Here is a 21,345-nt window from a genome sequence, read left to right on the forward strand (position 1 = left end):
CCTGGGTGTGAACCTGAGGAAAGGTGTAGGTCTGCTGCAAGGCCTTAGGAAGAGCTGAGGCCTGGGTGTGAACATGAGGAAAGGTGTAGGTCTGCTGCAAGGCCTTAGGAAGAGCTGAGGCCTGGGTGTGAACATGAGGAAAGGTGTAGGTCTGCTGCAAGGCCTTAGGAAGAGCTGAGGCCTGGGTGTGAACCTGAGGAAAGGTGTAGGTCTGCTGCAAGGCCTTAGGAAGAGCTGAGGCCTGGGTGTGAACCTGAGGAAAGGTGTAGGTCTGCTGCAAGGCCTTAGGAAGAGCTGAGGCCTGGGTGTGAACCTGAGGAAAGGTGTAGGTCTGCTGCAAGGCCTTAGGAAGAGCTGAGGCCTGGGTGTGAACCTGAGGAAAGGTGTAGGTCTGCTGCAAGGCCTTAGGAAGAGCTGAGGCCTGGGTGTGAACCTGAGGAAAGGTGTAGGTCTGCTGCAAGGCCTTAGGAAGAGCTGAGGCCTGGGTGTGAACCTGAGGAAAGGTGTAGGTCTGCTGCAAGGCCTTAGGAAGAGCTGAGGCCTGGGTGTGAACATGAGGAAAGGTGTAGGTCTGCTGCAAGGCCTTAGGAAGAGCTGAGGCCTGGGTGTGAACATGAGGAAAGGTGTAGGTCTGCTGCAAGGCCTTAGGAAGAGCTGAGGCCTGGGTGTGAACATGAGGAAAGGTGTAGGTCTGCTGCAAGGCCTTAGGAAGAGCTGAGGCCTGGGTGTGAACCTGAGGAAAGGTGTAGGTCTGCTGCAAGGCCTTAGGAAGAGCTGAGGCCTGGGTGTGAACATGAGGAAAGGTGTAGGTCTGCTGCAAGGCCTTAGGAAGAGCTGAGGCCTGGGTGTGAACATGAGGAAAGGTGTAGGTCTGCTGCAAGGCCTTAGGAAGAGCTGAGGCCTGGGTGTGAACATGAGGAAAGGTGTAGGTCTGCTGCAAGGCCTTAATGTGTTGACGTTGAATCAACATGGAAAACAGATTTTTAACCGAAATTGATTTTTTTAAGATTTAAGTGCCTTTGAACGGGGTATGGTAGTAGGTGCCAGGCGCACCGGTTTGAGTCAAGAACTGCAACGTTGTTGGGTTTTTCACCCTCAACAGTTTCCTGTGTACATCAAGAACAGTCCACCACCCAAAGGACATCCAGCCAACTTGACACGACTGTGGGAAGCATTGGAGTCAACATGGGCCAGCATCCCTGTGGAACACTTTCCACACCTTGTAGTCCATGCCCCAATAAATTGAGGCTTTTCTGAGGGCAAAAAGGGGGGATGCAACTCAATATTAGCAAGGTGTTCTTAATATTTTGTACACTCAGTATATATGGATATTTTATTGTCATATACACCAGATAGGTGCAGTGAAATGTGTTGTTTTACAGGGTCAGCCATAGTAGTACGGCTCCCCTGGAGATAATTAGTCTTCAGTGTCTTGCTTAAGGGCACATCGACAGATATTTCACCTTGTCGGCTGGGTATTCAAAACCAGGGACGTTTCGGTTACTGGCCCAACGCTCTAACCGCAAGGATACCAGTCGCCCTTAAAAAAGTATAATAGAACTGTACATAGGAGAGTAAATCACGGACGTTTTTTTATCTATCCTAGGAGGCTGAAAAGAGACACATGCATTAACAATGTAGTCTGTGCATATCAATGAGTGTTTGTGTACTGTGCATCAGTGGAGGCTGGTGGGAGGAGCTATAGGAGGACAGGCTCACTGTAATGGCTGGAATGGAATGCATGGAATGGAATCAAACATGTGGTTTCCATGTTTGATGCGTTTGACTCGGTTCCATTTATTCCATTCCAGCCATTACAATGAGCCTGTCCTCCTATAGCTCCTCCCACCAGCCTCCACCGCTGTGCATTTAAGCGTATGCATATGTGTTTGTGTGTGAGAGTGCATACGTGTGTAAGAAAGAGAGAGCGTGTGTGTTTACTGGTCTGTGTTGCTCAGAGACATGCAGGTTATGAATGTTTCTTTTCCTTCTTCGTGTTTTTAAAACTCCTTTTCATATTTCATGGTATCCAATTGGTTGTTACAGTCTTGTGTCTGTAATTCACTCAATGAGTGAATAGGTGTGGAGTCAGGCGCAGAGAGCAAAGGATGCGGGAAAAACACGCTTTAATGTCCAGAAATAATCACAGGAACAAAATTAGTATACCAAACCAGGTATAACTACAGAACAAAAATACCCTATCGTGAAAAATAAAAGGACAGCGAGAAACCCAAATGAAAACACTAACCACTCTAACACATACAGATGAACAAGCCCCCACAAACAGAAGTGGGCTGAACGAACTTAAATAACCCCACCCTAACAACCAAACAAGGAACAGGTGAAACCAATTAGACAAAACCAAACGAACACAGAACAAAGGATCGGTGGCAGCTAGTAGACCGGCGATGACGACCGCCGAGCGCCACCCGAACAAGAAGGGGAGTCACCTTCGGTAATATTCGTGACAGTCTCATCCCTGCAACTCCCGTATGGACTCGGGAGAGGCAACGGTCGAGAGCCGTGCGTCCTCCGAAACGCAACCCAACCAAGCCGCACTTCTTCTTGACACAATGCCCACTTAACGCAGAAGCCAGCCGCGCCAATGTGTTGGGGGAAACACCGTACACCTGGCGACTGTGTCAGCGTGCACTGCGCCCGGCCCGCCACAGGAGTCGCTAGTGCCCGATGGGACAAGGACATCCCTGCCAGCCAAATCCTCCCCTAACCCGGAAGACTCTGGGCCAATTGTGCGCCGCGCCATGGGTCTCCCAGGCGCAGCTGGCTGCGACAGAGTCTGGACTCAAACCCAGAATCTCTAGTGGCACAGCTAGCACTGTGATGCAGTGCCTCAGACCACCGCGCCACTCGGGAGGCCCGTGGTTTTGATTGTTTGACAGTGGAGGGACTCTGTATCGATGCTCTAACCCACAGGCTGTGACTAATGACAAGAAGACGTGAGGGTTATATGAAGACCCACTGGGCAAAAGACTGCACAACATTTTTAAAAAAATGTTTCCACGTCATTTCAACCAAACAATACAACAGAAAACTGATTTTTAACCTAAATCTATTTTTCAACTAAATGTAAATCAATGAATCAAAACTAGAACTGACGTCTGTGACCAGTGGCAAGTCACACATAAACACACACACCGTCTGTGAGGTGTAGGACCTGTTCTCTCTCTCTCTCTCTCCCTCTTTCGCTCTCTCTGCCTCTGTCTCTCTCTCTGCCTCTCTCTCTCTGCCTCTCTCTCTGCCTCTGTCTCTCTCTTGCTTTCTCGCTTGCTTTCTCTCTTGCTTTCTCGCTTGCTTTCTCTCTTGCTCTCTCTCTCTCTCTCCCTCTCTCTGCCTCTGTCTCTCTCTTGCTTTCTCTCTTGCTTTCTCGCTTGCTTTCTCTTTTGCTCTCTTTCTCTCTCGCTCTCTCTCTCTCCCTCTCTCTCTGCCTCTGTCTCTCTCTCTGCCTCTGTCTGTCTCTCTCTCTCTCCACCCCTCTCTCTCGCTCTTTCTCTACCCCTCTCTCTCTCTACCCCTCTCTCTACCTCTCTCTCTCATACTGATCATTCGTCACAGCAACCCAGCACCCAAATGAATAAATTAGCTTATTTATGTACATCTCTGTCTCTCTCTCTCTCTGTCTGTCGATCAGGTGTTCTCCTAGTTCCTGGATGACCTCTCTCTCTCTCTCTCTCTCTCTCGATCAGGTGTTCTCCTAGTTCCTGGCCTCAAGCTCAGCCAAGCAGACGTAAAACTAGCGAGGAGTAAGGTGTGGGAAAAGGAGGTATTATTCCTGAGGAAAACAACATTTAGTTGGCACAACACATCCTGGTAATCTTAAGAAATTGCCTGGACTCATTTGTGTCGATTTGAAAATGGCTTCTCAATCTCACACAGGCTGTATTTCTGCCTGCTTGAACGGCAATAGCTCAGATATACATGACATGACCCCGAGAATCGATAGAACATGTACAAATACAATATAACACTGAAAATGGGTGAATCTCTCCTTTAACAGAGTGGGAAACATGATATCAGACCATGGTAAATGGACCAGCCTGCTGTCTAAGCTAATGAAATACAGGATTCATCTACTGTGTGTTGGATCTGAAGTTAACCATGAATACATTAATACATGTCAGGGGTAGAGGGGGGTCAGGTTAGGGTTTGACTGATGAACTGATGTTGTTGGTGTACTGTAATACTCACTAAGCGTTCTCATGTACAGACACAGACATGACACGCAAACAGATGAATACATAGTTACCCAAACAGACACATGCTTGTCCTGCACAAACTCTCTCTATCTCCCCTTCTCTCCCTCTCTCTCCCCCTCTCTCTCACCCCCTCTCTCTCCCCCTCTCTCTTTCGCTCTCCCACACAAAATGCACGCACGCACACACGCATACACACACAGACGTGTGTGCGTCTGTCTGTGTGTAATTAGCAGCAGGCATTTCCCGTCAGGAAGGCTTCCTGGTGCCAGACAGAGCTGAGAGCATAGCCAGGCAGACCTGGCAATCTGGGAACCCCTTGGGGGCTGGACTTCCCAACATTCCCAATAATAATACAACATTCTAAATAACACAGCAATCAATATGCTACCATGCGTAACCAGAGTAACTCAACACTAACGAACCACATTAGCATAAATACACATAAAGACACATCCTGTTAAATCTAGTCAGAGGTAACCTATGCTGATGTTCATTATGACTAAAACACTCATCATCACCACCAAATTGACCTCAGAGACAGAGGCAGAGGCAAGACTCACGTCTGTATCCATGAAGTGCTTTGAAAGGCTGGTCATGGCTGACATCAATGATGGCTGATCACCATCATCCCGGAAATCCTAGACCCACTCCAATTCGGGCCCCTCAGGGGTGCGTGCTCAGTCCCCTCATGTACTCCCTGTTCACCCACAACTGCGTGGCCAAGCACGACTCCAACACCATCATTAAGTTTGCTGACAACACAAAAGTGGTAGGCCTGATCACCGACAACGATGAGACAGCTTATAGGGAGGAGGTCAGAGAACTGGCAGTGTGGAGCCAGGACAACAACCTCTCCCTCAACGTGAGCAAGACAAAGGAGCTGATTGTGGACTACGGGACAAGGAGGGCCGAACACGCCCCCATTAACATCAACAGGGCTGTAGTGGAGAGTTAAGTTCCTTAGTGTCCACATAACCAACAAACTATCACGATCCAAACACACCAAGACAGTCGTGAAGAGGGCACGACAACACCTTTACCCCCTCAGGAAACTGAAAAGATTTGGCATGGGTCCCCAGATCCTCAAAAACTTCTATAGCTGCACCATCGAGAAAATCCTGACCGTTTGCATCACTGCCTGGTATGGCAACTGCTCGGCATCTGACCGTAAGGCGCTACAGAGGGTAGTGCGTACAGCCCAGTACATCACTGGTCCAAGCTTCCTGCCAACCAGGATCTATATACCAGGCGGTGTCAGAGGAAAGACCAAAAAATTGTCAAAGACTCCAGTCACCCAAGTCATAGACTGTTTTCTCTGCTACCGCACGGCAAGCGGTCCCGGAGCGCCAAGTCTAGGACAAAAAGGCTCCTTAACAGCTTCTACCTCCAAGCCACAAGACTGCTGAACAATGAATCAAATGGCCGCACGGACTATTTACATTGAACCCCCCCTGCCCCTTGTTTTACACTGCTTCTACTCGCTGTTTATTATCTATGCATAGTCACTTCACCCCTACCTACACGTACAAATTACCTCTAACCTGTACCCCTGCACATTGATTCACGGTATTCAGTTGTATTCAGTGCATGTGACAAATGTGATTTGATTTGTTCATACTGAGCAGAGCAGAGAGCTGGAGTTCCCCATATGACCAGTAGAGGCCACCAGAACACAGTTTGACAGGGAGACGAGAGAGACAACTCCACACTATACCACACTAGTTTATTACTTGAACAGAAATCTACTCATTGATTGGGGAACTTGTTAGGGCTATATAAGCATATCTCAAAATAAATCCAGACCCCAGACACACTAAAAAAGAAGACAGTAAAGGTTGATGACACAGCCTATTAAACTGAAGTGAATCAGTGAGCTAGTGAATAAGTGAGTCACTTGGTGCACCACGCTGACAGGTGTTCCAACCCAACACTGTTGCAAATCTAATCTGTCTGATATTGGCAGGCAGCAGCCATGATGTGGTCATGATGAAACAACATGTGGTGCTGGGAACAGACCCAATTAACCCTGGCAAACCAAACTGGGCTGTGTGTGTGTGTGTGTGTGTGTGTGTGTGTGTGTGTGTGTGTGTGTGTGTGTGTGTGTGTGTGTGTGTGTGTGTGTGTGTGTGGATGTTTTTCAGTTGTTGCACAGGGCAGGAATTATAAACACATTAATCATTGTTGAAAATACACTCATTAATGTAAGGTGGAAGTAAAAAGACAAAGAAGAAGGATGATCACGAGGGTAGAATCCATTAAATACACTGTTGATGGAGGTGATAGAAGCCCAAAATAGGCTAAGAGAATCTAAAAAGTAAATGAAATGTACCGGGTATCCATCTCTCCCAGTCTTGCCCTGGTGAGATCAGAGAGAGAGTAAAGCACACCACATTACACTGGTTAGAACATAACATGACCAACATCACACTGATTAGAACATGACCAGCATCACCACATTACACTGGTTAGAACATAACATGACCAACATCACACTGATTAGAACATGACCAACATCACCACATTACACTGGTTAGAACATAACATGACCAACATCACCACATTACACTGGTTAGAACATAACATGACCAACATCACCACATTACACTGGTTAGAACATAACATGACCAACATCACCACATTACACTGGTTAGAACATAACATGACCAACATCACATTACACTGGTTAGAACATGACCAACATCACAACATTACACTGGTTAGGACATAACATGGCAAACATCATCACATTACACTGGTTAGAACATGACCAACATCACAACATTACACTGGTTAGACCATAACATGACCAACATCACAACATTACACTGGTTAGACCATAACATGACCAACATCACTACATTAAAAAGGTTAGAACATAACATGACCAACATCACCACATTACACTGGTTAGAACATAACATGATCAACATCACAACATTACACTGGTTAGAACATAACATGACCAACATCACCACATTACACTGGTTAGAACATAACATGACCAAGATCACAACATTACACTGGTTAGAACATGACCAACATCACCACATTACACTGGTTAGAACATAACATGACCAACATCACCACATTACACTGGTTAGAACATAACATGACCAACATCACAACATTACACTGGTTAGAACATGACCAACATCACCACATTACACTGGTTAGAACATAACATGACCAACATCACCACATTACACTGGTTAGAACATAACATGACCAACATCACTACATTACACTGGTTGAGTGACCTTTTTTGATTCAGTGGCAGCTGTGTGATATCCCAGCTCTCTGCTCCCAGGAACAGGAACAGATATTGGACACAGCAGCAGTCTGCTCTATCCATGTTCCTTCTCTCTGTGTTGGAGTTATAGCTCCATAGAGGAGAGGAACTCACCCCTGTGTTGGAGTTATAGCTCCATAGAGGAGGGTAACTCACCCCTGTGTTGGAATTATAGCTCCATAGAGGAGGGTAACTCCCCCCTGTGTTGGAGTCATAGCTCCATAGAGGAGAGTAACTCACCCCTGTGTTGGAATTATAGCTCCATAGAGGAGGGTAACTCACCCCTGTGTTGGAATTATAGCTCCATAGAGGAGGGTAACTCACCCCTGTGTTGGAGTCATAGCTCCATAGAGGAGAGTAACTCATCCCTGTGTTGGAGTTATAGCTCCATAGAGGAGAGTAACTCACCCCTGTGTTGGAGTTATAGCTCCATAGAGGAGGGTAACTCACCCCTGTGTTGGAGTCATAGCTCCATAGAGGAGAGTAACTCATCCCTGTGTTGGAGTTATAGCTCCATAGAGGAGAGTAACTCACCCCTGTGTTGGAGTTATACCTCCATAGAGGAGGGTAACTCACCAGTCACTACACTGCACTACTCCCTAACTCTCTCCACAGAATTTTCAACACACACGCGCACACACTCTCCCAGGTGGTCACTGTGTGTGATACTTCCTGGATGAGATGACCAAAGTACTTACTGGAGCTCCTGCAATACAAAAACAAAAGAGACAAACAGAGACAGAAACAGAGACAGAGAGAGAGAGAGAGAGAGAGAGAGAGAGAGAGAGAGAGAGAGAGAGAGAGAGAGAGAAAAAAACATTATTAGTGCCAGTCTAATACATTCAACATTCTGTACAGGAATCAATGAATCCTGGTATTGTATTCAGAAAGTTGCACACAACAGGAAAAATGTACTGTATGTACTGTGGTCTTTTAGAATGGGGATAATATTTTGGATATAAATATCTCATTAAGGTTATTGCCAATAGAGCGTGTGGTAGGAGCATTATGACAAACAGACACATGCTGAGTTGACTTTTTGGCTATGGCCAGTGTTTTGCATTAGACTGAAAAATCATTCAGTGTTTTACAGAGAAATATTCAAATGGAGAGGAACTAGAAAGGGAAAGGATGAAGTTTAAGGACACTAAGTCCCAGATAGGTACCAGACTGTTTTGAAGCTAGTTGGGCCTGGGATATCCTCTCAAAGCTCTAGAAAACCCTAGAACTTCAGAGAGTGTTGTTCCACAGCGAAGATACATTCTGTCATCTTAGTGTTCCTTATGTTGTTAACCTGACTGTCCATAATCAGGAGAAATGTTCAGAGATAAGTCCTCTCTCTTTCTCTCTCCCTTTTCTCTCTCTCTCTCTTAACCTCTCCCTTTCATTCTCCCTTTCCCCCTCTCTCATATCTCTTAACTCATAACATGGACTGTTTGAGGACTCATCAGTCCAGTCTAAAACCAACCGTCCTGATTAAACTGATGTAGATGAAACACAGAGGATCAGTTGATCATTAAGATGACATCCAGCCTTTGGTTTGTGACTAATGTTGTTTATTGGAATTTAACCAATCATGGAAAGGTTCTTTCTAATGTCTCTATAATAACAACCAATGGCACGCATTCATGCAGGGTGGGGCCCCAACAAAGAAAAGAACAACATGCCAGTAATACAACTACAACAACAATCAACCAAACAACAATGCATGCAGTAATAGACATCACAATGGGTCTAGGCCAGCATTTCCCAAACTCCATCCTAGCACTACAAAGCTGATTCAAATCATCAAAACTTGATGATGAGTTTCATTATTTGAATCGGCTGTGTAGGTTTGGGGCATAAACCAAAATGTGCACCCCTTGGGGTGCCGAGGACTGAGTTTGGGAAACACTAGTCTAGCCCGAGTGGAAAAAGACACTTGTGGAGTAGTGAGGGTGTTATTGGTTATTGCTGTATGAACACACACAACTAAACAAGTGAACATAATCAGAATCTGTGTAGAGATCTGAGCAGATGGAGAGGTGAAAGAAGGGCGGAGAGGAGGAGATGAAGGGGGAGGTATAGACGAGACAGAGAGATGAGAGGAGAGGGTAGAAGTGAGAGGGAGAGGGAGAGAGTAGAAGGAGAGAGAGAGTGGTGAAGGGGCATGAAACAGAGAAAAGAGATGAAGACATGATCTATTGATACATTATCTCTAAATGATCTATTGATACATTATCTATAAATGATCTATTGATATATGCTCTATAAATGATCTATTGATACATTATCTATAAATGATCTATTGATATATGCTCTATAAATGATCTATTGATACATTATCTATAAATGATCTATTGATACATTATTTATAAATTATCTATTGATACATTATTTATAAATTATCTATTGATACATTATCTATAAATTATCTATTGATACATTAATGATAAATTATCTATTGATACATTATCTATGAATTATCTATTGATACATTATCTATAAATTATCTAATTATCTATCTGCGTCATCAGTGATTTGGTATGTTACATGTTTGCTTTGGCAATGTATGTGGTAAAACTTTCCAAGCGAATAAAGCGATTTGAATTGAAATGAGAAAGGGAGACGTGAGAGGAGAAAGGTGTTGTAGTTTATGAGGCATGAAATTCAATTTGGAGTATGAGTGTCTAGACACTAGGACAAGGACCTCCTGTTGACACGAGGACAACAACCTCCTGTAGACACTAGGACAACAACCTCATGTCAACACTAGGGCAACAACCTCCTGTAGACACTAGGACAACAACCTCCTGTAGACACTAGGACAACAACCTCCTGTTGACACTAGGGCAACAACCTCCTGTTGACACTAGGGCAACAACCTCCTGTTGACACTAGGACAACAGCCTCCTGTAGACACAAGGACAACAACCTCCTGTAGACACTAGGACAACAACCTCCTGTAGACACTAGGACAACAACCTCCAGTTGACACTAGGACAACAACCTCCAGTTGACACTAGGACAACAACCTCCTGTAGACAATAAGACAACAACCACCAATAGACACTAGGACAACAACCTCCTGTTGACACTAGGACAACAACCTCCTGTTGACACGAGGACAACAACCTCCTGTAGACACTAGGGCAACAACCTCCTGTTGAAACTAGGACAACAACCTCCTGTTTACATTAGGACAACAACCTCCTGTAGACACTAGGGCAACAACCTCCTGTAGACACTAGGGCAAGAACCTCCTGTAGACACTAGGGCAACTACCTCCAGTTGACGGTAGGACAACAACGCTGTAGACAGTTAGAGTCAGGCCATGGTGCAGACAGCTAGAGTCAGGCCATGCTGTAGACAGTTAGAGTCAGGCCATGCTGTAGACAGCTAGAGTCAGGCCATGCTGTAGACAGTTAGAGTCAGGCCATGGTGCAGACAGCTAGAGTCAGGCCATGCTGTAAACACCTAGAGGCAGGCCGTGCTGTAGACAGCAAGAGTCAGGCCATGCTGTAGACAGTTAGAGTCAGATCATGGTGCAGACAGCTAGAGTCAGGCCATGCTGTAGACAGTTAGAGTCAGGCCATGCTGTAGACAGCTAGAGTCAGGCCATGCTGTAGACAGCTAGAGTCAGGCCATGCTTTAAACAGCTAGAGTCAGGCCATGCTGTAGACAGCTAGTCAGGCCATTGTGCAGACAGCTAGAGTCAGGCCATGCTGTAAACAGCTAGCGTCAGGCCATGCTGTAGACAGCTAGAGTCAGGCCATGCTGTAGACAGCTAGAGTCAGGCCATGCTGTAGACAGCTAGAGCCAGGCCATGCTGTAGACAGCTAGAGTCAGGCCATGCTGTAGACAGCTAGAGTCAGATCATGGTGCAGACAGCTAGAGTCAGGCCATGCTGTAGACAGCTAGAGTCAGGCCATGCTGTAGACAGCTAGAGTCAGGCCATGCTGTAGACAGCTAGAGTCAGGCCATGCTGTAGACAGCTAGAGTCAGGCCATGCTGTAGACAGCTAGAGTCAGGCCATGCTGTAGACAGTTAGAGTCAGGCCATGGCAATTTCCTCCTTTTATGGAGTTGAGAACTGTCAGACATTTTTACCTGACCTAATTAAAGCGCCCCTGGCCCAGCTGAGTAAGTGGCAATGAATTAAAGGATTATTCCACCAACTCCATGGGCCTTTTCTACAGCCACCCTGAAAATTGGTTAAATTCCACACTCCTCAAAAAAGGCTCATTGCTCCCCGTCCTCTGTCATCTCAGGGAGAGGAATTAGTCGGGCAACTGGCCGGATATATGTCTGGTTCTTCACCTGGATCTCCATCTGTCCCAGGCATGGTCTTAGTGATACGGCCCACCGGCCAGGAGGCTCGAGGCAGCTGAGGGTCCACCATCATTACTACTCGGCCAGTTTTCAATGTGGCCATTTCTCTCCGCCATTTCCCTCTGTGCTGTAGACTTGGTAGGTAATCCCGAATGAATTGGGCCCAAAAATGGTCAGCTAACATCTGGATGTGTCGCCACCGGCGTCTGCCAACGAGGTTGGTATCAGCATACATGGCTTGAGGAAGTGATGCATCTCGGCGTCCCATCAAGAGCATATTCGGTGTGACCGGATCAGGGTCAGCGATGTCTGCAGAGAGATATCCCAAGGGTTTGGAGTTCAGTATCCCTTCCATGAGGAAGTCTTCAGTATCCAAACTCTCCAGTAGGTCCAGGTGGACGCATCTAGTTGTCAAACACTTGAATATAATGCCCCAGGGCTTTTCCACACGACGACCTAGCTTGATCATCAAGGGGCCAAAGAAATCTACTCCTGTTGACCAGAAGGGTGGTTTAAGGAGGCACAAGCGAGCAGGGGGTAAATCTGCCATTTTGGGCACCGTGGTTCCGGCCCTCCATCTCTGACATTCTACGCAGGCGTATTGGTGCTTACGAATGGCTCTGCAGACAGCTAGTGTCAGGCCATGCTGCAGACAGCTAGAGTCAGGCCATGTTGCAGACAGCTAGAGTCAGACCATGTTGCAGACAGCTAGAGTCAGGCCATGTTGCAGACAGCTATAGTCAGGCCATGCTGCAGACAGCTAGAGTCAGGCCATGTTGCAGACAGCTAGAGTCAGGCCATGCTGTAGACAGCTAGAGTCAGGCCATTCTGGCTATATTTAGATAACGATGGGAACACAGGGACACTAAACCTGCGTCAACCTGGTTCATTTCGGTCCCAAGGCAAAACCAGTTGAGAACCACTGATCTACAGCAGGGTTTTCCAAACTTGGTCTTGAGGATTTCTACACTAATGGATTGCAAGGCACCGGTGGTTTCACCCTGAATCAGATCTGTTCGTACTGATCCCAATAAGTGTTTTGTGGTTTAAGAGAAACCCTAACACACTAAAGGAGGAGTGAGGGCCATGATGTTGGCAAGGCAGAATGTCATTAACTTCGTCCTACTGCTAAGGCAGCTGCTACTGCTCAGGCTGCACCGCTAACACATGGGCAACGTTCATATAACCATGTGGCCAATGTTCGCATTAGGTTGGAATGGACATGGAGGGACAGGGAGAAAGACCTGCTGTAGAGAGAGAGAGAGAGAGGGAGAGAGAGAGAGAGAGAATGAGAGAGAGAGAGAGAGAGAGAGAGAAAGAGAGAGAGAGAGAGAGAAAAAGAAAGTGAGAGAGAGAGAAAAAGAAAGTGAGATGAGAGAGAGAGAAGAGAAAGAGAGATGGAGAGAGATGACCGAGACAAGTGATAGAGTGATGAGCGAGAGAGAGAGAGAGAGAGGATGGGGAGGAGAGGAGGAGAGATGATGGGGAGTGGTGGAGAGATGGGGATGTAAAATAAGGGGAGGACTGAATGAGAGGGATGGGATGGGAAGAGGAAGAAAGATGTGAGGTAAGAGGAGAGAGAATGTAGTGAGGAAAGAGAAGTATGTGGGGACAGTTAAAGACAGAGATATGACACTTACCGATGTCACCTCTTCTGCCCATCCTTCCACGCTTTCCAGGAGGACCTGAAGGAAACACAGACAGAATGATATAGCCACAAGTCATCAATGGAAAGTCAGGGAAGAAGTTGTAGGTTTAGAGTTGGGGCTAAAAAGGGCATTATTCTAAAATGTATGAAATATTTTTTTTTCTCATCAATCTAGACACAATAACAATCCAATTTGTGTGAATGCATTACAAATAAAATACTTTACCTAAGTATTCAGACCCTTTGCTATGAGCCTCAAAATAGAGCTCAGGTGCATCCTGTTACCATTGATCATCCTTGAGATGTTTCTACAACTTGATTGGAGTCCACCTGTGGTAAATTAAATTGTTTGGACATGATTTGGAAAGGCACACACCTGTCTATATAAGGTCCCACAGTTGACAGTGGATGTCAGAGCAAAAACAAAGCCATGAGGTCAAAGGAATTGTCCGAGAGCGCGGAGACAGGATTGTTTTGAGGGTACAAAAAATGTATGCAGCATTGAAGGTCCCCAAGAACACAGTGGCCTCAATCATTCTTAAATGGAAGACGTTTGGAACCATCAAGACTCTTCCTAGAGCTGGCCACCTGGTCAAATTGAGCAATCGAGGGAGAAGGGCCTTGGTCAGGGAGGTGAACAAGGACCCCATGGTCACTCTGACAGAGCTCCATAGTTCCTCTGTGGAGATGGGAGAACCTTCCACAAGGACTCCCCGAATCATGCCTTTCTGGTAGGGTGGCTAGACGGAAGCAACTCCTCAGTAAAAGGCACATGACAGCCTGCTTGGAGTTTGCCAAAAGTCACCTTAAGGACTCAGACCATGAGAAACAAGATTCTCTGGTCTGATGAAACTAAGATTGAACTCTTTGGCCTGAATGCCAAGCGTCACGTCTGGCAGAAACCTGGCACCCTCCCTTCGGTGAAGCATGGTGGTGGCAACATCATGCTGTGGGGATGTTTTGCAGCGGCAGGGACTGGGAGACTAGTGATGATCGAGGGAAAGATGAATGGAGTACAGAGAGATCCTTGATGAAAACCTGCTCCAGAGTGCTCAGGACCTCAGACTGGGGCGAGGGTTCACCTTCCAACAGGACAACAACACTAAGCACACAGCCAAGACAATGCAGAAGTGGCTTCGGGACAAGTCTCTGAATGTTCTTGAGTGGCCCAGTCAGAGACCAGACTTGGACCCGATCGAACATCTCTGGAGAGACCTGAAAATAACTGTGCAGCGACGCTCCCCATCCAACCTGACAGAGCTTGAGAGGATCTGCAGAGAAGAATGGAAGAAACTCCCCAAATACAGGTGTGTCAAGCTTGTAGTGTCATACCCAAGTAGGGTCAAGGCTGTAATCGCTGACAACGGTGCTTCAACAAAGTACTGAGTAAATGTTTTGAATACTTATGAATACTTATGTAAATGTTATATCATGTTTTAATAAATATATATATATAAATGTGCAAAAATATCTAAAAACCTGTTTTTGCTTTGTCATTATTGGGTATTATGTGTAGATTGATGAATGAATTTAATCAATTTTAACATAACAAAATGTGGAAAAAGCCAAGGGGTCTGCATACTTTCCTAATGCACTGTATGCTCACCGCAGCATACCACAGCATACCACAGCTATACCGACTGAGGTTTGAAGCAACTTTTAAATGAGGAACCACTGTGTGTGAGGTGCTCCACATGTAATACACGACGCCAAGAACATCTGGATGCACCTGAGTGGGAACAGGTGTGTGTGTGTGTGTGTGTGTGTGTGTGTGTGTGTGTGTGTGTGTGTGGGTGTGAGAGAGAGATCAACATGCTTTCCTATGAACTGAACACATCCCATACACACAGTCACAGTCATCCCATATACACACAGTCAGTCATCCCATATACACACAGTCACAGTCATTCCATATACACACAATCACAGTCATCCCATGCACACAGTCACAGTCATCCCATATACACACAGTCACCCCATATACACACAGTCAAAGTCATCCCATATACACACAGTCACAGTCATCCCATATACACACAGTCACAGTCATCCCATATACACACAGTCACAGTCATCCCATTCACACACAGTTACAGTCATCCCATACACAAACAGTCACAGACATCCCATACAGACACAGTCACAGACATCCCATCCTCTCTCTCTGATGGCCAGCCAAACCAAACACAACCCCTCTCCTCCACTGGTTTGGTGCCAATCTTCACCTCACCCCTGACCTGCCATTAAAGCCTGTCTTGAGACTTTGGGCTGATACTGTTGGTCTATCTCATGTTGAGAAAGAGACACAGTACAGCTATGAGGCAGCCAGAGCAGTTAAACCACCAGTACAGGTGCCAGGATACTGTATGGTGAGGCCAGCGAGGATGAGACAGCCAGCATAGTAAAACTAACAGTAGAGAGACCAGGGCAGAGCAAAACAGAGCAGGAGCTATGACGGAGCCAGATGCTTTTCCCACTGAGAATTCAATAAACACACAGACCCCATGCTGGTGAATATGGGAAAGGTTGGAACTTCTGGAAAAATGAGTCATACGCTGTATAAATCGAAATAAATACGTGTAAATCTCAGCTCTTGCTTGAGTACAGATGTAGGATCTTAATTTGATCACCTTGTTGCAGTATAACTTTACTGCAATGCAGGAAATGTAAAATGTGTAATGTATTTGAGGTTTAAAAAGGTTTCTGAAGTTTGTAATTTACACTTTGAAATGTCCAACTCGAATTTCACTTATGGGAAATGTATCAATCCCAGTCATCCCAGTCACAAGAAATGTCAATTAATTATAATCCACATTATTCACATTTCCTGTTGCTGCAGGATTATTTTCGTGCTGTAGCAAAACTGGCTCAAATTAAGATCAAAATGTATATATCTGAGCTTTGTTTTTGAGATCATAGCACACAAGTGCACATAGTACCACTATACATTTACCCCAAAACTCAGAAAAGTTCCCAAAGGCATGAAGATTTTTTTCTTCTCAATTTCTTCAGTCCACCACCATCCAGCATCCCTCTGCCCCAGAACACTGTATCTGGCTATTGGACCCCCTCGCCGCCTTCAGAGATCCCTTGGACCCCACAACCACCTTCAGAGAACCCTTGGACCCCACAACCACCTTCAGAGATCCCCCCGACTGTGCAGGTAAATGGGAACCATACGGGCCCTGGGGCTGGCCTGGGTTAATATTCTATCTTTGAGTTCTGCTGCTAAACTGCTCTGGCTGCAGAAATGCTTTCTCCTTGCAGTCTGTTCCTCTTGTTGTACCTCTGCAGTTTCCTCCAGCACAGTCCTGTTCTCTCTATCATCTCTCCTGCTCCGTAACTCCCTCCAGTTCTCCCCCCTGTTATCTCTACCTCTCTCTCTCTACCTCTCTCTACCTCTCTCTCTCTCTTTCTCTCTCTCTCTCTCTTTCTCTCTCTCTCTTACCTCTCTCTCTCTACCCCCCCCTCTCTCTCTCGCTCTCTCTCTCTCTCTCTCTCTCACTCTACCCCTCTCTCTCTCTCTCTCTACCTCTCTCGCTGTCCTTTTCTCTCTACCTCTCTCTCTCTCTACCTCTTTCTCACTCTGTACCTCTCTCTCTCTCTACCCCTCTCTCTCTACCCCTCTCTCTATCTCTCTCTCTCTCTACCCCCACTCTCTATCTCTCTCTCTCTCTCTACCCCTCTCTCTCGCTCTCTCTCTACCCCTCGCTCTCTCTCTCTCTACCCCTCGCTCTCTCTCTCTCTACCCCTCTCTCTCTACCTCTCTCTCTCTACCTCTCTCGCTCTCCTTTTCTCTCTACCTCTCTCTCTCTAAACCTCTTTCTCATTCTCTCGCTACTCCTCTCTCTCTCTACCCCCCCCCCCTCTCTCTCTCTCTCTCTACCCCTCTCTCTATCTCTCTCTCTCTCTACCCATCTCTCTCTACCTCTCTCTCTCTCTCTCTCTACCCCCCCCTCTCTCTCTCTACCCCTCTCTCTCTACCTCTCTCTCTCTCTACCCCTCTCTCTCTCTACCCCTCTCTCTCTCTCAACCGCTCTCTCTCTCTCTCTCTCTACCCCTCTCTCTCTCTCTCTCTACCTCTCTCTCTCTACCCCTCTCTCTCTATCCCCCCGCTCTCTCTCTCTCTCTCTCTCTACCCCCCTCTCTCTCTACCCCTCTCTCTCTCTCTCGTTCTCTTTCTCTCTACCCCTCTCTTTCTACCTCTCTCTCTCTCCCCCTCTCTCTCTACCTCTCTCTCTACCCCCCCCCTCTCTCTCTCTCGCTACCCCTCTCTCTCTCTACCCCTCTCTTCTACCCCTCTCTCTCTCTACACCCACCCCCTTATCTCTCTATATCTACCCCTCTCAATTCAATTAAATTCCATTTCAATTTAAGTGCTTTATTGGCATTGGAAACATTAGTTAACATTGCCAAAGCAAGTGAAGTAGTTAATAAACAAAGGTGAAATAAACAATAAAAATGAACAGTAAACATTACCCTCACAGAAGTTCAATAGTTTGTTCTCACTGGTTGTCCTTTTCTTGTGGCAACAGGTCACAAATCTTGCTGCTGTGATGGCACACTGTGGTATTTCACTCAGTAGATATGGAAGTTTATCAAAATTGGGGTTGTTTTTAAATTCTTTGTTTTCAAATTCTTTGTGGGTCTGTGTAATCTCAGGGAAATGTGTGTCTCTATTATGGTCATACATTTAACAGGAGGTTAGAAAGAGCAGCTCAGTTTCCACCTCATTTGATGGGCAGTGTGCACATAGCCCTAAACTCTCTGTTTAGGGCCAAATAGCATTCTAGTTTGCACAGTTTTTTTGTCAACTCTTTCCAATGAGTCAAGTAATTATCTTTTTGTTTTCTCATGATTTGGTTGGGTCTAATTGTGTTGCTGTCTTGGGGCTCTGTGGGGTCTGTTTGTGTGTGTGAACAGAGCCCCAAGACCAGCTTGCTTAGGGGACTCTTCTCCAGGTTAATTTCTCTGTAGGTGATGGCTTTGTTATGGAAGGCTTGGGAATCGCTTCCTTTTAGGTGGTTGTAGAATTTAACAGCTCTTTTCTTGATTTTGATAATTAGCAGGTATCGGCCTAATTCTGCTCTGCATGCATTATTTGCAGAATTTTGCAGAATCCTGCATGCAGAGTCTCAATTTGGTGTTTGTTCCATTTTGTGAATTCTTGGTTGGTGAGTGGACCCCAGACCTCACAACCATGAAGGGCAACGGGTTCTATAACTGATTCAAGTATTCTTAGCCTGATCCTAATTGGTAAGTTGAATTTAATGTTCCTTTTGATGGCATAGAAGGCCCTTCTTGACTTGTCTCTCAGCTTGTTCACAGCTTTGTGGAAGTTACCTGTGGCGCTGATGTTTAGGCCGAGGTATGTCTAGTTTTTTGTGTGCTCCAGGGCAACAGTGTCCAGATGGAATTTGTATTTGTGGTCCAGGCAACTGGACCTTATTTGGAACACCATTATTTTTTTATCTTACTGAGATTTACTGTCAGGGTTTAGATTTGACAGAATCTGTGCAGAAGGTCTAGGTGCTGCTGTAGGCCCTCTTTGGTTGGGGACAGAAGCACCAGATCATCAGCAAACAGTAGACATTTGACTTCAGATTCTAGTAGGCTGAGACCAGGACTGTTCTAGTGTCCTCGCCAATTTGTTGATGTATATGTTCCATTAGGGTGTGTGTTTTACAAATTTTAACCACACACTTGTTGTTTGTGTACATGGAATTTATAATGTCGTATGTTTTCCCCCCAACACCACTTTCCATCAATTTCTATAGCAGACCCTCATGCCAAATTGAGTCAAAAGTTTATTAAAAAAATCAACAAACCATGAGAAGACTTTGCATTTATTTTGATTTGTTTGTAGTACAGTGATTTGGTAAAAAGCCAATTTGACATTTTCTCAGTACATTGTTTTCACTGAAGAAATGTATGAGTCTGCTGTTTATGATAATGAGGATTTTCCCAAGGTTACTGTTGACGCATATCCCACGGTTGTTATCGGGGACAGATTTGTTTCCATTTTTGTGGATTGGGGTGATCAGTCTTTAATTACAAATATTGTAGGAGATGCCATAGCTAAGGCTGATGTTAAAGAGTTTAGGTATAGCCAATTGGAATGTGTGGCCTCTCTCTCTCTCTCTCTCTCTCTGTCTCTCTCTCTCCCTTTGCTTCTAACTTTCCCACCTCCTCTCCCTCTGTTTTATTACGTAGGCATCACTACCTCTCGCCTGCATGTCCCTGTCTCCCCCTCTTCCTACCTCACACCCCTGCCTGCCTCTGTCTCTTTTTGCCCCACTACCCCTTCCCCCTCCACCCCCAGTACAGGTATTAATAGCCCCCGAGTGCTCTCCACTACCCCTTCCCCCTCCACCCCCAGTACAGGTATTAATAGCCCCCGAGTGCTCTCCACTACCCCTTCCCCCTCCACCCCCAGTACAGGTATTAATAGCCCCTGAGTGCTCTCCACTACCCCTTCCCCCTCCACCCCCAGTACAGGTATTAATAGTGCTCTCCACTACCCCTTCCCCCTCCACCCCCAGTACAGGTATTAATAGCCCCCGAGTGCTCTCCACTACCCCTTCCCCCTCCACCCCCAGTACAGGTATTAATAGCCCCTGAGTGCTCTCCACTACCCCTTCCCCCTCCACCCCCAGTACAGGTATTAATAGCCCCCGAGTGCTCTCCACTTCCCCTGCTCCGCTCCCCTATTTCCCCCAGCCATAAACACCACAGTGAACCTGCCCTGGCACCAGCCCTGGCACCAGCCCTGGCACCTGCCTTGGCACTGACAACTCAATACCAGGGGGCCAGAACAGATTCCTGTGGCGGGGGGCAGGTAGGGGGGGAAAGGGGGGTTCAGGAGGTACAGAGTCTCGAGAGTATAGAGCTTCATGTCGCTAAATTTATCCTGACCACTGACTGTGTTCAGAGCAATAATCCAGTATTGATATTCTGGTCTGTTGGTCACCAGGAGCCCCTGAAGTACCTCTGTTTCTGTTGGACATGAAAGGCAGAGGGAGGTGTCATGCTGACAGACAGGGAGGTGGCCAGGGCTGGAGGGGACTGTAACCGGACCATGTGATTCGTCATGTGCAGTATCTTCCGTGGTGATGACAGACTGATGTAGGGCCAGGATTGACTGGAGGATTAATGGTAAAAACAGGAGTGTGCGTTTGTGTGTGTTTGTGTGTATGTAACCAGGGCTCAAGCACAGCAGCTGCTCAGATTCCCTTACTAGGACAGTTTAATACACATACTTGTACATACACACTTCTGCCAACAGACACACAGACTGTGACAATGTTTGGCTCTTTCATTGGTCTGTGACGTCGAGATGATGTCAATCACACACGCACACACACGCAAGGGGGTATCAGGTTTCGGCCTTCACTTCCTGTGTCACCCGGTGAGATCTGTAAGATCAGTGACATACCAGGACCAGGAGGTGTCATATGAGGAGTGTGTGTGTGTGTGTGTGTGTGTGTGTGTGTGTGTATGTGTGTGTTTGTGTGTGTGTGTGTGTATGTGTGTGTTTGTGTGTTGTGTGTGTGTGTGTGTGTTTGTGTGTTGTGTGTGTGTGTTTATGCTCAGTAGACATGCTATCAAGGGATAAACACTCTCCATGTGTTCCATGCTTGGTCTCTCTCCATGTGTTCCATGCTTGGTCTCTCTCCATGTGTTCCATGCTTGGTCACTCTCCATGTGTTCCATGCTTGGTCACTCTCCATGTGTTCCATGCTTGGTCACTCTCCATGTGTCCCATGCTTGGTCTCTCTCCATGGGTTCCATGCTTGGTCTCTCTCCATGTGTTCCATGCTTGGTCTCTCTCCATGTGTTCCATGCTTGGTCACTCTCCATGGGTTCCATGCTTGGTCTCTCTCC

General features: G+C 46.3%; 1 protein-coding gene across 1 annotated transcript in view; it reads right to left on the bottom strand.

Moving 5' to 3' along the window:
* Positions 1 to 21,345, bottom strand: part of LOC110504808 (uncharacterized) — a 246,615-nt gene that overhangs the window by 74,081 nt on the left and 151,189 nt on the right. Inside the window, exons 3-4 of the mRNA XM_090219451.1 lie at positions 13,454 to 13,498; positions 8,202 to 8,209 (exon numbers count right to left, since the gene is read on the bottom strand). Of these exons, the coding sequence (XP_090075577.1) occupies positions 8,202 to 8,209; positions 13,454 to 13,498 (53 nt within the window). The remainder of the gene's footprint in view (positions 1 to 8,201; positions 8,210 to 13,453; positions 13,499 to 21,345) is intronic.

Source organism: Oncorhynchus mykiss, chromosome 25 (genome assembly GCF_057628025.1).
Source record: "Oncorhynchus mykiss isolate SJ-2025 chromosome 25, ASM5762802v1, whole genome shotgun sequence".
Taxonomy (NCBI): Eukaryota; Metazoa; Chordata; class Actinopteri; order Salmoniformes; family Salmonidae; genus Oncorhynchus; species Oncorhynchus mykiss.